Below are 16,857 nucleotides of genomic sequence, written 5' to 3'. Positions count from 1 at the left end.
TCCTCCCGCATCCCCTTCTCCTCCCGCATCCCCCTGCACGTCCTCCCGCGCCCCGCTGCCCACGGATTCCCGCAGCTCCCTCCGGCGGGGACCGCAGCTTCTGCTCCGTGTTTCCCCACGCCGGGGACACCTTCCCCGCCCGCGCCCCAAAACGCTGCCAGCCGCCAGCGGCGGCACCGGGGCCGGCACGGCACCTCTCTGCCCGGTGCCAGCGCGGAGAAAGGCGGCACAAAGCCGTGACGTCAAAGCGGCGGTTGGGGGGGGGGGGGGGAGTGGCGGGGGGAAGGGAGAGGCATGCCATTGTTATGACGTCATCCTGCTGCCGTTCCCCGCGCGGGACGGGCGCCAAGAGCCGCGGCTGCCGCCCGCTGCCCGCTCGGAGCCGCCCCCGACGGGGCGGGTCGCGCATCGCGGCGCGGCGCAGCGCAGCGCAGGGCGGGTCCCGGGGCAGAGCCGGTGACCGGGTGCGCTGGGCCCGGGCAGCCGCCGCCGCCGTTGCCAGCGAGGTGTCGGCGGGGCGATGCGGATGGCGCTGGGTGCGGCAGCGGGCGAGGGGGCAGCGCAGAGCCCCGGCCCCGCCGCCGTGTCGCTGGGCTTGAGCGTGGCCGTGGTCTCCAGCCTGGTGAACGGCTCCACCTTCGTCCTGCAGAAGAAGGGGATCGTGCGGGCCCGCGGGCGAGGTAGGGGCCCCGCCGCTGCGGTGGCGGCGGGCGGCAGCGCTCCCCTCTCCCCCACCCCCCCATCCTTCTCACCCTTCCTCCCCCCTCCAGTCACCGGAGCATCGCCCCCGGCACCGTGCGGGACGGGTCCCCCCGCCCCGGGAGCAGCCCGGCCTCCCCCGCGGGGCCGCTCCCTCCCCTCGCCCCCGCGGACCCCGCGCTGCGGCGGCGGCCGGTCCGGAGGGGAGGGGAGCGGGGTGAGGGCGGTTTTGGGGTGCTGTGGGGAGGACAGGCACCTCCAGGTCTCGGCAGACCCTCTGCCTGGGGCGGGGGGTGGGAAGTGACGGTGTCACCTGGAGCGGGGGACACCTTCCAGGCGGCTGGACCGGGGGGAAGCGGCCTGAGTTTGTCACCTGAAGCGTGTTCGGCATCAGAGGTCGATGGCGGGAGCGCGGCGTGAGGGAGGTGGTACGTTAGCGAAGAGGGTGGGGGGCAATGAGGGGGTGTTGAGCGTTGTCATCAGCGGCAGCTTCCCCATGTACCGCCTGCGCACTGGTCTGCTGTCACACGGCGTAGGGGACTCGTGCGTGCCTGCATCCATAGGTTTCTCTTGCGGTATTTTCGGCTACTTGTGGGACTTTTCTACCCATTTCTCTGGCTCGGTGAGTCTCTTGCCATGAACTGCACCGCCACGTCTTGTCACGTGTTTATTCTAGCTCTTCCAGGGACGCACGCGACAAGTTAACATCAGTCAGGTGGTGGTTTCCTTTGGTAGAGAAGGAAGGCGCATCAGTACCATGAAATCATTTCTTTCTTTTATTTTGCATATTGCAACCCCATACCTCATTATTGTTTTCTGAGATAAGCGTATTCAGGAGCTGACTGTGCTGTCTGGGCAGCTGAGCCAAACACAAAGCTGTAAATTCACAGAGTACGGAGATTTTCTGTATTTTATTCTGAAATTGGAGCTCCCCAAAGCATGCAGCCTCTGAACAGCCTTTGCTAGTTGTATCTCGATGCTTTGAATATAGAAAAATGCTATGTATTTATGATGCTTTTATGTGAGGGGAAAGTTGTAAACACAGGTTGCATGAGACCTTTTAATTGTATTTCTGTGGTGAATAGCCATTTGTTTTGCAGGTGATGGTGTCTGTGTATGTGAGCATGTGTCCATAGGTTCTGGGAACTCTTTCTTACGAAAACCCCTTTTTAGTGACCAGGATGTGCTAGGTATTTTCTCTGTATCCATATGTGTATGTAAATATACATGTACACGTACATATATTTGAGATGATTAGTGTTAGAGCAGCAGTGCCTTTCCGCTGCCTGCTGCATCTAGCGTGTTCGGGGTGGATGCAGTGGAGCAGAGCGTGCTTGCAACTAACTGTTACTACCAGCTGGCAGCCTGATCCAACAAGTTTATTTTGCCTTTTCTGCAATGACCTTACGGTTAAGGACCTCAGACAAACTGCTGTTTTGCAAGCATAGTCTCCTTTTCCTTCCAAGATGGCTGTAATCCATTTTTATCGTCCACAGAGAGATCACGTTTGCATCAGAAATACAATTTTTCTTTTTTTTCTTTTTTTTTTTTTTTTTGCAAGGGAAACAACGAGAAAACATGAAAGAAAGGAATGACTTTCCATCTCAAGGCAGTTGCAGAAGTTTCCATTTTGCGGTATAGCTGGGTCTAATTACTCCTGAAGAGCTTTCAGTGGATCACTGGGTTAAGGGGGTGATGGGTGTGTGCCTCCCTTCGCAGCACTGGCAGCCCTAAAACATCCTGTTTTGAAGATACTCCTGATGTTTATTTGTGTGTCTTGCTGGGTGATTCGTAGTATTTCCTATGGCTGTGCTCAGTGTGGAGACACCCAGGCAAATCCCTGGGGTTTCTCTCTATGTAACATTGTGAAGGAGTGCGGTTCTGCCTGGAACCTAGCAGTTGGAGCTACAAGCCAGAGATCGTCAGTGTCAGATGATGTCTTTTTTTCCACTGGCTTCAGTAGGTGTTGTATAATTAACAAGGAGGCACTTCAAGTCTCTTCTATCTTCTCTGTTGAATCAATAATATAGTATCGATGCAATTAGTAATCCTTGCTTAGTTAGAAACAGCAGCGGGTGACAAATATTTTGCAAAGTTATCTTACTTGAGTCAATATTTTCTATAATTTGTGCCCCCAACAGTGTTTTTATTTTATATGCAATAACAAAAGCCTAAAAAAATGATTACACCCACTCTAAAGCTGGCCATTTTCATTAGTCATTTTCCATCTCATTTCAACTATATAGTGTGATTTCCAAGCGCTTAATATTTTATATGTCTCCAGAGTTATAAATGAATGTGTTTTTTTTTTTTTTCACTTGGGATTTCAGAGTAGGTACAAAATTGCCTATTGCTCCAGCAGGTCTTGAGAGAGCATCTTCCCAAATAAATGCAGAGCTGAATTGCTAGAAAAAGGAGCAGAGGCCAGGCTTTAGTTTAGTACGCGGTCATTAGCCTTGATGTTCTGTGGAAGCAGAACTGATAAAATGTGGTGCACAAGCTCCCCTGGCACATCCCAAGGCAAGAGCCTATAATCTGACAATGAAAACAATCATTCTTGAGCTTAGGAGACACTAAGGGACGATCCAGAGTTTTTATTCCTCTCTTTGAAGTGTGGTGGTATGTCAGGAATTCATAGGCTTTGGTCATAGCACTTTCCGATCCTCAAATGCAGGAGGATCGGTCTAGGCTACGGTACTGCCAAAACTGCGTGCCAAAACTATTTCTCCAATATAATTTCATTGAGGCTATACTACCAAACTAATTCATCCAAATTGTGTTTTGTTTCCATAGGTTTCCCATCCTCCTAGTAGTGGTTCTAATATGTATGTTTCAGGGGCAGCCTCGGAAGCATTTGGCGACATTTTGGATGCTATTCTAAGTAATACCATGTTACCATCCCATCGGTACTTCACTGGAAACCAGAACTTCTGACAAATATGTTGTCTTAAGGTCCAACTTGGACACTTAGGGCAAATCGACCACCTTCTCTCTTGTTTCCCTCCCAGTCAGTTGCCTTGAAGGACAGGGTTAAGATGAAAGTCCTTAATACTTGAGACTGTTGAAATTACTTTATGTCATAGTTCCAATATTGCAATTTCATATTTTTCTAACACATCTTCCTGTACTTCCTCTTCCAGGTACTTCGTACTTAACAGATATAGTATGGTGGTCTGGCACTATTGCAAGTAAGTATCTTAAAAGGTTTGATTTTTTTTTTTTATTTTTTTTTTTGAAGGGAGAAGTTGCGGTTAGATGGTGAGATAAGACATCACAAAATCTGGATTCTCATCTTGAATCTCACACTCACTTATCACGAAATTCCCATCCCTCAGAAGTATCCCACCTTTAGTAAACTCTCTGTGTCTGACGGTGTTTGAGAAGGCAAAGAGCTGGGACAATCTCAAGTCGGACATCTTTCCAGATTTCTAAACTGTTTGGTACTTGCAGCCCTTGGCAGCCACACGCTGCTCTGGCTCTGGGTTCCTGCACGGTTTGTGGCTCTGGATTGCGCTGGTCCACTCAGTTTTTAATAAAAGCCAAAGCTGAATAAGAAATTGTCGCTCTGCACAAAAGGGCTCATTGAGCACATGTTATTTTTTAGATCAGAAAGCACTTAGCCAGCCTCAATTAAAAGAAAATAAAATCCTTTTTGATTTCTAGTTTGACAGATACAGTTTCAGTCTTGCTTTTAATCTACAAGATTAATGTGAAGCCTTGTGTGGCGCTGATAGGAGATCAGTGTAATTTCACTCTTAGTATCTTTGTAAACTCTACTCGGGCTAAGTTCACTCTGCTGTGAATGCAGAGCATGGAGAGCAGCGAGATTTCTCCTCTTGCAGTTCAGCCCTAGTTCTACACACAAGTTTAAAATCGTATCCCACTTTGAGACTCTAATCCAGCCTTTTGTGAATTATTTGGAAATGTTCTGATGCTGTTTTGGACCACTATACGAGTCCAGTTGTGCCCCTTGTTTCGTGGCAGCAAGGTAAGTCTCTGGTTTTGTTGTCTTCAAGCTGTGCAAAAGGAATGGAAACCGATAGATCCGTTGAAGGACAAGTTCACACAAGTATAGAAGCCAACAGAGCTTCAGAGGAAAGTCCTCAGCTAATTTAACCTGCATTTAAGTAGTTCTTTGTTAGCTTCCTCCTCTGCCAGGATCACTCCTGTCTAAGTAGCAATAAATCTGTGCATTAATCACTCCTGTTTATCCCTCACAAGGCTCCCGTCTTGAATCTCCGAGCAGAAGGAGTTAAAATAAGAGAGGTTTTATTACAGGAGTTTATCTTGGTGAATCGGAGAAAACGATTTCATGCTTAAAAGAGCTGACTGAATTGAATGAAGGCAAAATAGCTGAAGGGAATGGTATCAGTTGGCTTTTGTCCAGTAGCGAGGTGCAGGTATTTCAAAACAAAGCCTCGGTAAGTTTACAGAGGAACCAAAGGAAGAATTGCTTAAGGATATTATGGCTTCAGAATTGCAACAGAGTCACAAACAGCAATAGCAAGGGCCAGGTGGGCACCTACGGGATGCAGAGAAAGGTGATATTTGGGGAATCAGCAATATCCCCAATTATCTGGGCAGAATTGTAACAGCTGGCATCATTTTCTCAAGCAGGGAATTTGGAGTTTGGATGATGAACAAAACCTACATAAACTCTATCAACTTGTTTTCACAATATTTGTTCAGATGGTGAACAAGCATTTCTGTGTTGGCATGCTGACTCAGCATAACACTGCCTCACCGTTTGGGGGCCTTGGGATCCGCGGGATGACTGAAGACTTCAAAGGAAGGGCTACAGATTCTGCTAAGGGACTTTTTCTTACACTGTAGTCAAAAGAGTGATTGCAGCATGTGTACAGGTATTTCAATGAGCATTAAACTAATTAATTGGCTAATTAATTAGTTTCAGTGCAGGTTTTGATAGCAGCATAGATGTGGCTGCTTTTTATAGTGGATGCATCTATGTTAGTGTTTTATTGCAGATGGGAAATGCACTTGTGAAGTGAATCTCCTGTTTGTCTCCATGGATTGGGCTTTATTTCATGTGTGTGGAGCAGTTTTGGAGCTCCTGAACTGGACTTTAAGATGAAACTAAGCTGGAAGATGCACTCTAAGAACGTGCCTAATGCATACCAGCTGCAAATAGATTTCCATTCTGTGGAAGCAGCCTGAAGTTAGTCTGAAATAAAACCCCTGACATGCGTAGAGCAGACATCTTTTGCTGTATGGATCTACTCCTGGTCTCCTCGCTAATGTAGACATGTCAGTGTGCGTCAAGTTTTGTGTTGCAATAACTTCAGGGATATCGGTACTCCTTTAGCAAGTTTAGAGCTTGGTGTGCCCTCAAGAACTGAAACCGTGTCTTGACTTACAGCATGGATGTATCTGGAGAGGAATTTCTATCCAGAGAGGACTCGATAGATTGGTGGCAAAGGTCCTCAACACCAGATAGATGCTAACAGTTACCAAGATTCTTTTTTTTAATTGGTCTTAATTAGTCCTGGTCTGTCGTCGGTGGTGGTTAAGACTGTTACTATTACTCCATGGCGACACTGAAAACCTCTGGTAAGTTCAGTTGCCTTACAATATGTGCATTTGACTGAAGCTTCAGAGACCTCATTTACAGATCAGTGTCGGTGCCATCTGTTAGGGTTCTTCCAAGAGAAAGTTAAGGCACCTGACCTCCAAAAAAAAAGCAACCTTCTGTCAGAGTCACTTGGAAGTGTGTGCAATCTACAGAAACACAGCGTGCCAGCTGTGCCCCATCCTCTGTGCAAGATCTGCCCCAGTGCCTTCGGATGCCTTGAAGATAATGCCAGAGCTGCCACATACATCTGCTGGAAACCAAGCCCCAGGCTGATAGCTGAGTTACTCTGTTCCCAGGGGCAGGGAGACCATGGCTGACTCTTGGGCTCTAGAAGTGCTGCTCATTATCTTCTCTGGCTCACTCCTGCACATAGAGAAAGCCTCGGTGAATTGATTGAGTATAATTTTGCCACACTCTGCAGTTTTGTAAGTTTGTTTGTCTCCTTCGTGTTTCCTGTAGGGTTACACAGGTCTTCAGCTCTACTGATAATGTGAGCTAATTTGGTAAATTAATTAATGTGTGCACAGTGCTTTGCAGATGTAAGGAGCTGGATGATGGTAATGATATTTGATAGTTGAAGGCAATGCCAGCCTGAGCATAAAGACAGCTTGGATTCTAGAAATGTTTTTAAATGCTGATAAAGGCTCTTAAAATCAACTAGAAATTTGAGATGTATGTAATTTGTGCTCAATGCCGAGGTTCTTGCCCGTTGCCACAGACCCTGTAACTATGCAAGCATTGTGTTTACCTATTATAAACTTGCCAGCACTTGCAAAACCACCCAGCTTTTCTTTTTTAACTGAAAACTTGAACGCACAAACTGTTTGTTTATCACAGCTGTGATGTGCAAAAGTGTGGTACATCTTGGAATTTGCTTTTATTGGGGGAAAGAAAATAAACAAGATTGTGAGGCTGTTATTGTGACTTATGAGGGATCTGTTGTTTTTACAGCAGTCAGGAATTACTTTTGATGTTATATAGTGTTGTGAAAATTTGATGCAGTCTACTATATATTGAAGAGCCTTTATGCACCTGCTTGGTATTTCATTATTAGATTCCTTTCCTCAGTACTGCCCTTATTTCCCCCACAAAAGTAACACTGCTATTAGGAACTATAACCAAGGGCATTCATGTTACATGTGTGTATGTTCTAAAGCTGAACTCGTGGGTTATATATCCATGAGTATTTCTAATTCATAGTCTTATTTATATTCAACTAAGAGAAGTTGCAAATGAGATTATTTACTGTGAACTCTTGGATCTTCTTGTGTGGCAAATATAAATCCTATATTAAAAAATAATTTTAAAATATAGAAAAATTCTAGCCATTTTGTTTAAGTGCAAAATTAACAGACCTAAGCAAATCTGTAACATCTGTTTTCCATTCTTTCCCAAACAGTATTGGGTAAGTTTCCATTTCTTCTTTTTACAAAGGGATTTAAAGGCTTATTTCTGGTTCTCTTGACAGTGGCTCTGGGTCAAATTGGGAATTTCTTGGCCTACACTGCAGTCCCAACTGTGCTAGTGACGCCCTTGGGAGCTCTTGGCGTTCCATTTGGGTAAGAGTTTGCTTTTCTTGTTCTTATCTGAATGTTGTTACTACTTAATAAAATGCCAGATAGACTCAGCAATCACTGGAGGTCCACTGAAATGTCAGGCTTCTGGGTGTTAATGATGTGTTACAATATCACCTATTCCTGTTTTTCCCAGCAAAGCTGGGGGGGGCAATGGTGAAGAAAGGGTTCCTGAGTATCTTCCACTTTAACTATCACTATGATCTGGAACAGATAAACATCTCCCTCCTCCTCCTCCTCCTCTCCCCTCCCCCGCCCCCCCCCCCCCGTGATTATTCTGGACTCTTCTGCCTATTCTCTTATTTGCAGTTCCCTTACTATGTAGATCTTTCCTTTTGTCTCACATTCTTTCTCTCCCCTGCTATCCACAGCCCACATGTATTTTTTGATGCTGTTTTTCATGTAATTGAATTTGGCCCCATTTCCTGAAGCGAGGGAGTCCCTCGCATATGCATGCCTACAACTTCTTGAACGTTATTTTTATGTGAAGGGCAGGGGGAACAAAAAAGGCAGTGAGTGTTCCTAAAAGGAGTTTAATATGCGACTAAATGTTTTGTGAATAGCTAAACTATGGTTGTGAAACTGCTTCAGTGGAAAAGTACAATTATTTAAAAACAAAGCTGTGCATTGCTTCAGGATTTTTCTGTTGCCTACTGGGATCTGCTGAGTCGTGTATCTGACTGCACTGGTCACCTACTTCAGAGTGTAAATTGCTTTGTGTGGGCTTCTTGGCTGTCTTTAGTTTTATACGCTATGAAGCACACCTATTATTTTATCCTAGGCCACATAATTTTGTGTGTTTTGGTCAGCTACATGTCTGAGCTGAGCCCTGTGATCTTTGTAACCAAAGGCCGCTTTTATCTCATGACTGCGTGGCATCTCTAAAATGGGGGTTTGTGACAGTTCACCAAATCATGAAGGGGTAGATACCTGCCTCGGGTGGCAGATGCCTGTTTTGGGGGGTTGGGGGTTTTTTGGGGGTGATGAAGTGGTGGTGGTTTTGGGGGTGTTATGGTTGGGTTTTTTTGTTGTTTGTTTTGGTTTTTTTTTCCTGAGATAAAACATCAAGGATTGAGTAAGACTGAGACTGGATTAACTTTTCCTGAGATAAGTCAGAAATGCATTTTGAGGATCCACCAACATTTGGTCAAAGATCCACCGACATTTGATACTGAGGGAAAGTCATGTGGCACATCACTGCTAGAGCATGATTAACAGGATGTAGTCAAACTTTTAATTTTCTTTCTCTTTGTGAAAGGTCCATTTTAGCTTCTTACTTACTGAAAGAAAAACTGAACATTCTTGGCAAGCTGGGATGTTTGCTGAGCTGCGCTGGGTCTGTTGTTCTCATCATCCATTCCCCAAAGTCCGAGAGTGTAACGACTCAGGCTGAGCTTGAAGAGAAGCTTACAAATCCAGGTACTTTGTTCTTTTATTAACTCAGAATGATTTTGTGAGAATGATCAAGAGCACACAGGAGAAAGAGGCTTACCACTTCCATCAGGTAGGAAAATTGCCTTCTGAAGAAACCATGACATGACAGAGGCAAACCAATACAGCTTTTGTGTGGTAAAACTGTGCCTTGCTGCACTTGGAACTCGTCAGATTTGTTGATACATGTGCGCAGAAAGGAAAATGTGGATACTTTTGAAAACATTATCCTGCACAGCAAGCTGAGAACAATGGCTGTTTGAACCTGAATTTTCTAAAATTATGGAAAAGCATACCTTGCTACTTAGACATGAAAGGTATGATTCTAGGATCTCAATTTAAGTTGTTTTATACAAAAAAAATGCTGATTGTCTTTGTTTTCTTATTAAAATGTTATTTAATATTTTATTTATTAAGATATTATTTGTTTTTTATTAAAAGTTTATACTAGATACCAGTTACATTCCAAGCAGATTTCTTTGCACAATAAAGGTGTGTGGAAATACGCTGTTGAGACGTATGCTGAAATGCCTGTTCTTTCTCACAGAGAATGTCCTGGAGGACACGTACTAGTACTAATAAATGCCAGAACCACTTTTATTTTTCTTGCATAAGAGCTAAACTGCCAGCTCTTGTTATTTCCTTTAATTGCTTTAAGTGAGAGAAACTCAAACCTAATAACATCAGCTATCCAAAAAATTTGCAAACAAAGAACAGGAAACAGATACCCTGGTTTAAATTTACCATTTCAATCTGACCAAAATGAATTGGAAATATATTTCTTTAAAACTGTGAAGTATGAAATGTTTTTCACAGGTCTAACCTGTGTGTTGATGCTGTTATGTAAATGATACAGCCTCCCAGTTTTTCCAGCTACTCACCTTAATGGGATCTAAGTTTACGTTTAAACTCTTTGCTGGATCCACACACCACGCTCTATTGAACGGGTTGTGAATGAGGTGTTAGCACTGCTGTCTGTCATAGGGGGCTTTAAGGAGTATAATCCTAATGGAAGAGAGAATGGAAAAAAAAAAGCCATCTTAAATCCAGTTCAGATGTGCAACAGTGTATATCTTACTACATGATGATTTGTTTTACACAAAGAACATGACAACATCATCAGTTGCAGATGCCCACATCATCTCTAAAACCTCAGTGATTTGGTTACTTAACCAAAAAAAATAGTGGTGTGTACGTGAAGTTCATTGGTATGACGTGATTTGCCTGCTAAAATCTTCAGAAGACCAAGAGTTCTCACCTTGCTATTATCTCGTTTTCTTTTTGTTTTCCAGTTTTCGTGGGTTATCTCTGCGTAGTGCTGCTAATGCTTCTCCTGCTTATCTTCTGGATAGCTCCAGCTCATGGACCTACTAATATCATGGTTTACATCAGTATTTGCTCTCTGTTGGGCAGTTTCACTGTTCCCAGCACAAAAGGCATTGGGCTGGCTGCTCAAGATATCTTTCACAATAACCCCTCGAGTCAAAGGGCTCTGTACCTCTGTCTGGTACTTCTGGCAGTATTAGGATGTAGCATTATCATTCAGTTCCGATACATCAATAAGGCACTGGAATGTTTCGACTCCTCTGTGTTTGGTGCCATCTACTACGTTGTGTTTACCACCTTAGTCCTGCTGGCTTCAGCCATCCTTTTCAGGGAATGGAGTAATGTAGGAGTGGTAGATTTCTTGGGAATGGCTTGTGGCTTCACCACAGTATCTATTGGAATTGTTCTTATACAAGTCTTCAAGGAATTCAACTTCAATATTGGGGATTTAAATAAACCTAACATGAAGACAGATTAAAATATTTTTGAGGGGAAACTGGATGGCTCAGGGAAGGATGCAGAGCCTTTCATTTCTAGGTCACTGATTCAAATATGATTCAGGATGGTAGTTACCCTCTGACAATTTGGTGGCCTACGTGAAATGAATTGGAGGCCTCCATCCAGTTTCAAAGGAACAGTTGTCCATGTACCCCAGTCAACATAATAAATGACCTTAATTGGAACCACTGATTGAGTGAGCATAGAGACCGATGTATTTCCTTATTATAAAAGGCAATCCATCAGAAAAGATCGAGGGATATTCTGGCAGACCTGTGTGTGAAAGCTCGTATTGTGGCTTCTGAGGTACTGTTTCTGTGGGCAGAGAACATCAGTTTCTAATGCACTCAATCTGACACCTTTCATGAGTGATGTATACCTTAAAACATGGGGGGGGGGGGGAAGTGAGTGGAACAATTTGTAATTATCTTAATATAGCAACGTGTTCACCGTCAAGGCTGTGAATTCTGAGACAAATGTTGGTTGACCCACAGACTGCAGATTTGCCCTTTTTAGTGACTGTCTTGGCAACTTGGTCTGCCATGCGGTGAAGACACTGGGGAGTTTTAAACTGAATTCTTTATACAGAGCAGCGGACCCTTAGAAATCTTTCACTAATTACTTATCAGCTAATGATAGTGTCCAGATATGCATTTTCCTTTGTAACTTATGTGCATTAAGACATACCGCATTCATCTGACAGTTTTTATTTGGGAGCAGACAGCAAGACTGTGAAGGATGTGGAAATGATGCACAGACTCATTGCCTATATGGTGGCTTATTTGTAAGCAGCTCAGAACTATTTCAGTGCCTTTGTAATCCAAAAATACTGCATATGTGTGAATGTATCTGTTTCAGATGGCGTATACTGGTTTAATAATTCAATTTCACTGTCTATAATATTGGACTGTATTCAAATTCTAAACAGTTAAAGCATCCAGGAGGAGCCATGTGTTTTTGGAAGAATTTACAAACCTGAACTGAAACCCTTAGATGCATTGACAGCTTCTGAAAAACCCATAGTCTTAGTGGGAAGAGGTAATCTACAGAAGGACTGTTTAAAGCAGTCCAGCATACCTTTATTCTAGTTAAATGACTAAATACAGGGAACCCTTTTGTGAAAAGAAATTTGAGAGAGAAGAGCATGAGATTTCTCATAACTCAAAAAGAGATGGTCTGATCCTCTTGTAATGTAGGAAAATGAGGTTCAACACTGAGAAAGCACAGACATTGAGGGCCAAGTTTCAGGTAACCAACAGGGGATATACATTCACATCCTATAATTTACAGATCTATGTGACCAGTTCAGCGATAGTGTTTTGACAAGTAGTACAGATAGCTTAAGATTGGAATGACTCTGAACTGTTCAGTTTAAACCATTTAGAGAACGTTGATATGTCAAAGAAAGAAATAGTTAATTTTCATGTTGTACTTAATATTTGATAGTTAAAACATCATGAGTCAAAAACTTGCAAGGAAAGCTTTAAAATTAATGAATGTTCGTTACAAAAATTGAAGGGTACAATGGAACTCAACATCTCTAGTTCAGAACATCTCTTGAAACAAACTAAAATACCCAATGTGATTACAAGACAGCATTTGAAAAAGTTCCTGACACTTTATCAAAAAATCATGAATGTAGCTTTGGGGCCGGCTGATCAGAATACGGATGTAGATTAATGGGGAGTAATACTGTCCACTCTCGTGACGCGTTTTGTTGACCTGAGTTAATGTTACCTTAAAACTCAGCCATTTTCATTTAAAAGGAATGTTACAAGCTCTTCTGATAGCAGCAATAATCATGAATGGTGAATCCTAAAGATTTAGTGTTCAGAAGGGACTATTCTGAGGAAGTAAGAGCCCCACTATGTTATTTGGAAGCTTGTTTTAGAACTCCAGACTGGGGCGGAATGACTGAGTTGGCAGAAACGCGCATTATAAGCCAGCGCAGAAAATGCCGTATGTTGATGAAATAAAATAGCACTAGCAGAGAAAAGGCCGTCTTCATGGATTTTCAAATATTGTGTATGGTTTCTGTGTATGGTTTGAGAATTGTAAGTGAGGGGAATTGGACTATGAAAGCTGGTTAAAACTAACCTCTGTCCTTATTGACTGGAAGACGGTATCTTTGGTTGTCAGCAAACAGTTATGTTTTGTCATATTAATTCCCTTTTTCTGATTGAAACTGGAATTGCACATAGGTTATGAGACCTGTAGTGACCTACTTTTAAAAACAATGTTAGCTGTTTTCTGAAGCAGTCAAGTTGTCTCTTCGAAATTCACATTCAGAGTTTGTGAGTTGCATGTTGGTTTTGTACTTTAATCTCTGAAGACTCCTGTGAAAATCTTTAGGTTAAAATGGAAATTATTGGGGTCTCATTTTAGTCCTCCTTTGGCCATATTTGTCTTGTTTTGTTTTAAAAAATCATGCCTATTTATTTAGAAAGTGCCTATCCTAGCATGTTAGGTGCGTCTGCAAATTCTTAGTAAATGTTAGGTCCAAAATAACTTGACTGCCCTGTCTAAACCTTGCCATTTCCTGCACAGCACACACAAATTTACTTGATAAGCGCTCGCTATGCAGAGTAAGAACAAAGTAGCAGCTGTGCTCTGTGGTCCTCTGACCATCCTCACAGCTGGTAAATGTCTGTATAGGTTTCTTCTCTTCTCCCCAGCTGCTCCTCATCTGTGATGAGCTTTCTAGAGATGTCTCGTTAACCTTGTTGTTTAAAACAGAGATGTCAAAAGCCAGCACATAAGGTGAAAGAAATTCTCGTGGCCTTGCACATTATTTATATCTGCAGCCTTTTACATCATGAATGCTAAATAATGGAAGCCTTTATTTTTGCTACTTTGTTCAGTATGCAGCAGTGTTCTTTGGAGTTCTGCTGTACCTGGATCTGGTTCAGTTCTAACTTTAGAAATGCATTAACATTTTATATTGTCACTGTTGGTATGGTTCTTCCCCCCTCCATCCCACGCCCTCCTCATTCTGGGTGTCCTACCTTTTTTAGTGCCATTGCTTTTCTGATTTAAAAGGAGACACTGCTGAAGTTGAGTTTTAGCCATTCCTTCTTTTCTTTTCCCATCCCTCTGACAAGTAAGCACTTTGAATAAGACAGATATCTGAATTCCATCATCTCAGGGAGCAAATGTGCATAGTTGTCTCCTGAGCTTTGGTATCCCTCACGGGTCTGCCCTTTTCACGTTCTTTTTGCATTACGTCTATCAATAGCTACGAGCCAGATGACTCCTGTTCTGAGTCCAAAGTAAAAGTGAGAGAGGCTACGCATACAACAAGTGGACTCGTTACAGTGGTGGGATGCATTTGAATGAAATTCAAATCCATGTGAAATGTGTTTCACACTGTATGTCTGGCTTCTATTATACTTGTCAAACATATTTACTTGGTACTCACTTGAAGATATAGCTCTTTGACCATTATCCCTTCAGTGTATGGAGGGTTTACATGTGTCAGTCACAATCTTTATTAGGTGTCAAACACAAAAATCCCTCAAATATTCAGTAGGAGAATAGAAACCTTTTTGATACAACCAAAAAAAAAAAATTTGTTACATCTTAAAACAATTATGTAAAAAAGAAAAATATCTAAACAAGTTATCTGCTGTATTGACTTTCCAGAACTCTGTCTGTGTAAATAGAGCCTATTTATTAGTAAGCTGCAACTAACATGAATAACGAACCTGTCATATCACAGTTTGACAAGTGATGCTTCCTATTAATAATCTCAGTTAATATTGAACTTATGTATTTTTCTGAAGTAACTAGCACTGAAAAATGAAAACACTGGATTTTATTTGTTGAAACACTAGAACTTGAGGTTTAGCTTTCCTTTTTATTTAAAAATAGAGGGTTTGTATGTGAAGAAAGATTAGGGGTTATTAAATACGGGGTGCTTAAAATGGGCCATTGTTTGCATGTTCTACCCCTCTGACCTTCTTGTTTCAGAAACATAAAACATCAAGGATTCTACATATCTCCGTCAGTTGTCTTGAGATGGTGTAACTGCTGACATTTTGTTGTTAAATCAAATGTTATCAAATGTTTATCTATTATCTTTTCTTTACAGAGATTAGTCTTTATAATAATTCTTTGGTGCTACTGAATATGGGCTTAAGTGATGCAGAATTTTAGTGTGCACCATGTTAGGCACCAATGATGTCAACAGTTATTATTACTAGTGCCCAAGTGTTTCAGATGGCAGTGTTGAAATGTAATGGATTAAGAAATCTTTTTTTTTTAAAGCTGCAAATATTTTTTTATTGTTTTTTCTTGTGCTCCCCCCTCCCTCCTCCCCCCCCCCCCGCTGACAGTTGCTCTACAGAGTGGAAAATATTACACAAAAGGGATATTTTTAAGTTAAATTCTTTTTCAACTTTGGAACTTTTTTTTTTTTACTGACTCTTTTTTTCCTGGAATGTGAAAAATAGTTCTAATGGCATATGGGGAAAAGGTGGATGGTAACAAACATACAGTGTCAGGTTTGGTTGCTTTGATGCTATTGCAATATAGTTACTACAGATTACATAAAAATGGTTTATTTTATTAGCTTCCAAATAATGTATATATAGATTTGTTAATGGCTTACAAGTCAAGCTTACTCTCTTTGCTTTTTAAGAAATAGTTATAGGCATGTTGTATTTGCCTTGTGTAAATTATAAAAGGCTATTTATTAAGTTTTCTGATAACTAATCTATTTATTAACCTGTATTGTTTTAAAATAAATGATTTATTTCTAGCTCAATGCTTGTTTCATGATGACTCCTCTTTATCACACGGGGGAAGAAAATCAGTTTCCCACACATCTAGCTGCTGTACAGCCTAATCTCAATTTCTAAGCCTAAACTATTTCCATTACCAATTAATAAAATAGCAGCCTTGCTTTTACTGAGAGTAGCGGATTCTTTTGTGTGTATGGATCAGTTGCTACATGAAGGGCTCAGTTGTCGTACAGAGGTGCCTACCAGCAAGTTGTAGTCATAATGTCTTCATTGTACTGCAGTTGGCTCACAGGTAAAATGACCACTTCTCTGGCAGAAACGTTTGTTGGCGCCTGAGCCACTTCAAACTGTGTCTTAAGGGTTACCATGTGCTGTGTTCATGCGTTGTTGTACACTGGCTGCTTGCTAGAGCTTTTATTTCAAGGTACGCTACTCCACAGCTGGGCATGCATCTAGTGGCAACAGCTGTAAGGAAGTCTGTGCCACCAGTCTAATTTACTGTCACAAGAGTTTCCTGCAGAAAGAACCACTTGGAAAATCACAGTGGCTGCCCATCTAATGCTTCATATGAAATTCCTAGCTCCGCACATCAGGTACTGGCAAATACATGACTTTTAGGCATGTTGGGGGGGGAGGGGGAGTGTGTGCTGGTTGGGTTTTTTTTTAATTGTGGGATTTATGATTAAGAACTGTTTCAGTCTTTGTGCTTGTGTTTTAGGGGATGCATCAGTATTACTACTGGTCAAAACTAAGTTATTTTTTAAGCAAGGAAATTAGCTTCTCTCGAGTATAAAATGTTGTATGCAGTGGAAAAGATTGGCATGGATTCTTTACAGGGTATGTCACTGCAATTTTATTTTTAAAGGTGTTGATGATATTAATGCAACATACAAGATAGACCAGAAAACTAAAGAGGCTTTCTTTTCTACACGCAGCATCTGATTTTTAAGAAAATACGATAAGGGGTATTGAGAACACACTTTTAGCAGGAAAATTC

The 16,857-nt window shown here is 42.1% G+C and overlaps 1 protein-coding gene across 1 annotated transcript; it reads left to right on the top strand.

The window, feature by feature from the left end:
• Positions 1-520: 520 nt before the first annotated feature.
• On the top strand, positions 521-11,098 carry NIPA1 (NIPA magnesium transporter 1; the record flags this gene model as incomplete). The annotated part of the gene is made up of 5 exons (XM_082498435.1): positions 521-680; positions 3,840-3,887; positions 7,758-7,848; positions 9,122-9,282; positions 10,587-11,098. 5 exons carry the CDS (start codon positions 521-523, stop codon positions 11,096-11,098), a joined length of 972 nt encoding a protein of 323 aa, XP_082354561.1.
• Positions 11,099-16,857: the final 5,759 nt, after the last annotated feature.

Source organism: Vanellus vanellus (assembly GCF_965231255.1).
Source record: "Vanellus vanellus genome assembly, chromosome: 1".
Classification (NCBI taxonomy): domain Eukaryota; kingdom Metazoa; phylum Chordata; class Aves; order Charadriiformes; family Charadriidae; genus Vanellus; species Vanellus vanellus.
The sequence above is the reverse complement of the archived record's forward strand: the minus strand, read 5'-3'. Positions and strand labels throughout refer to the sequence as shown.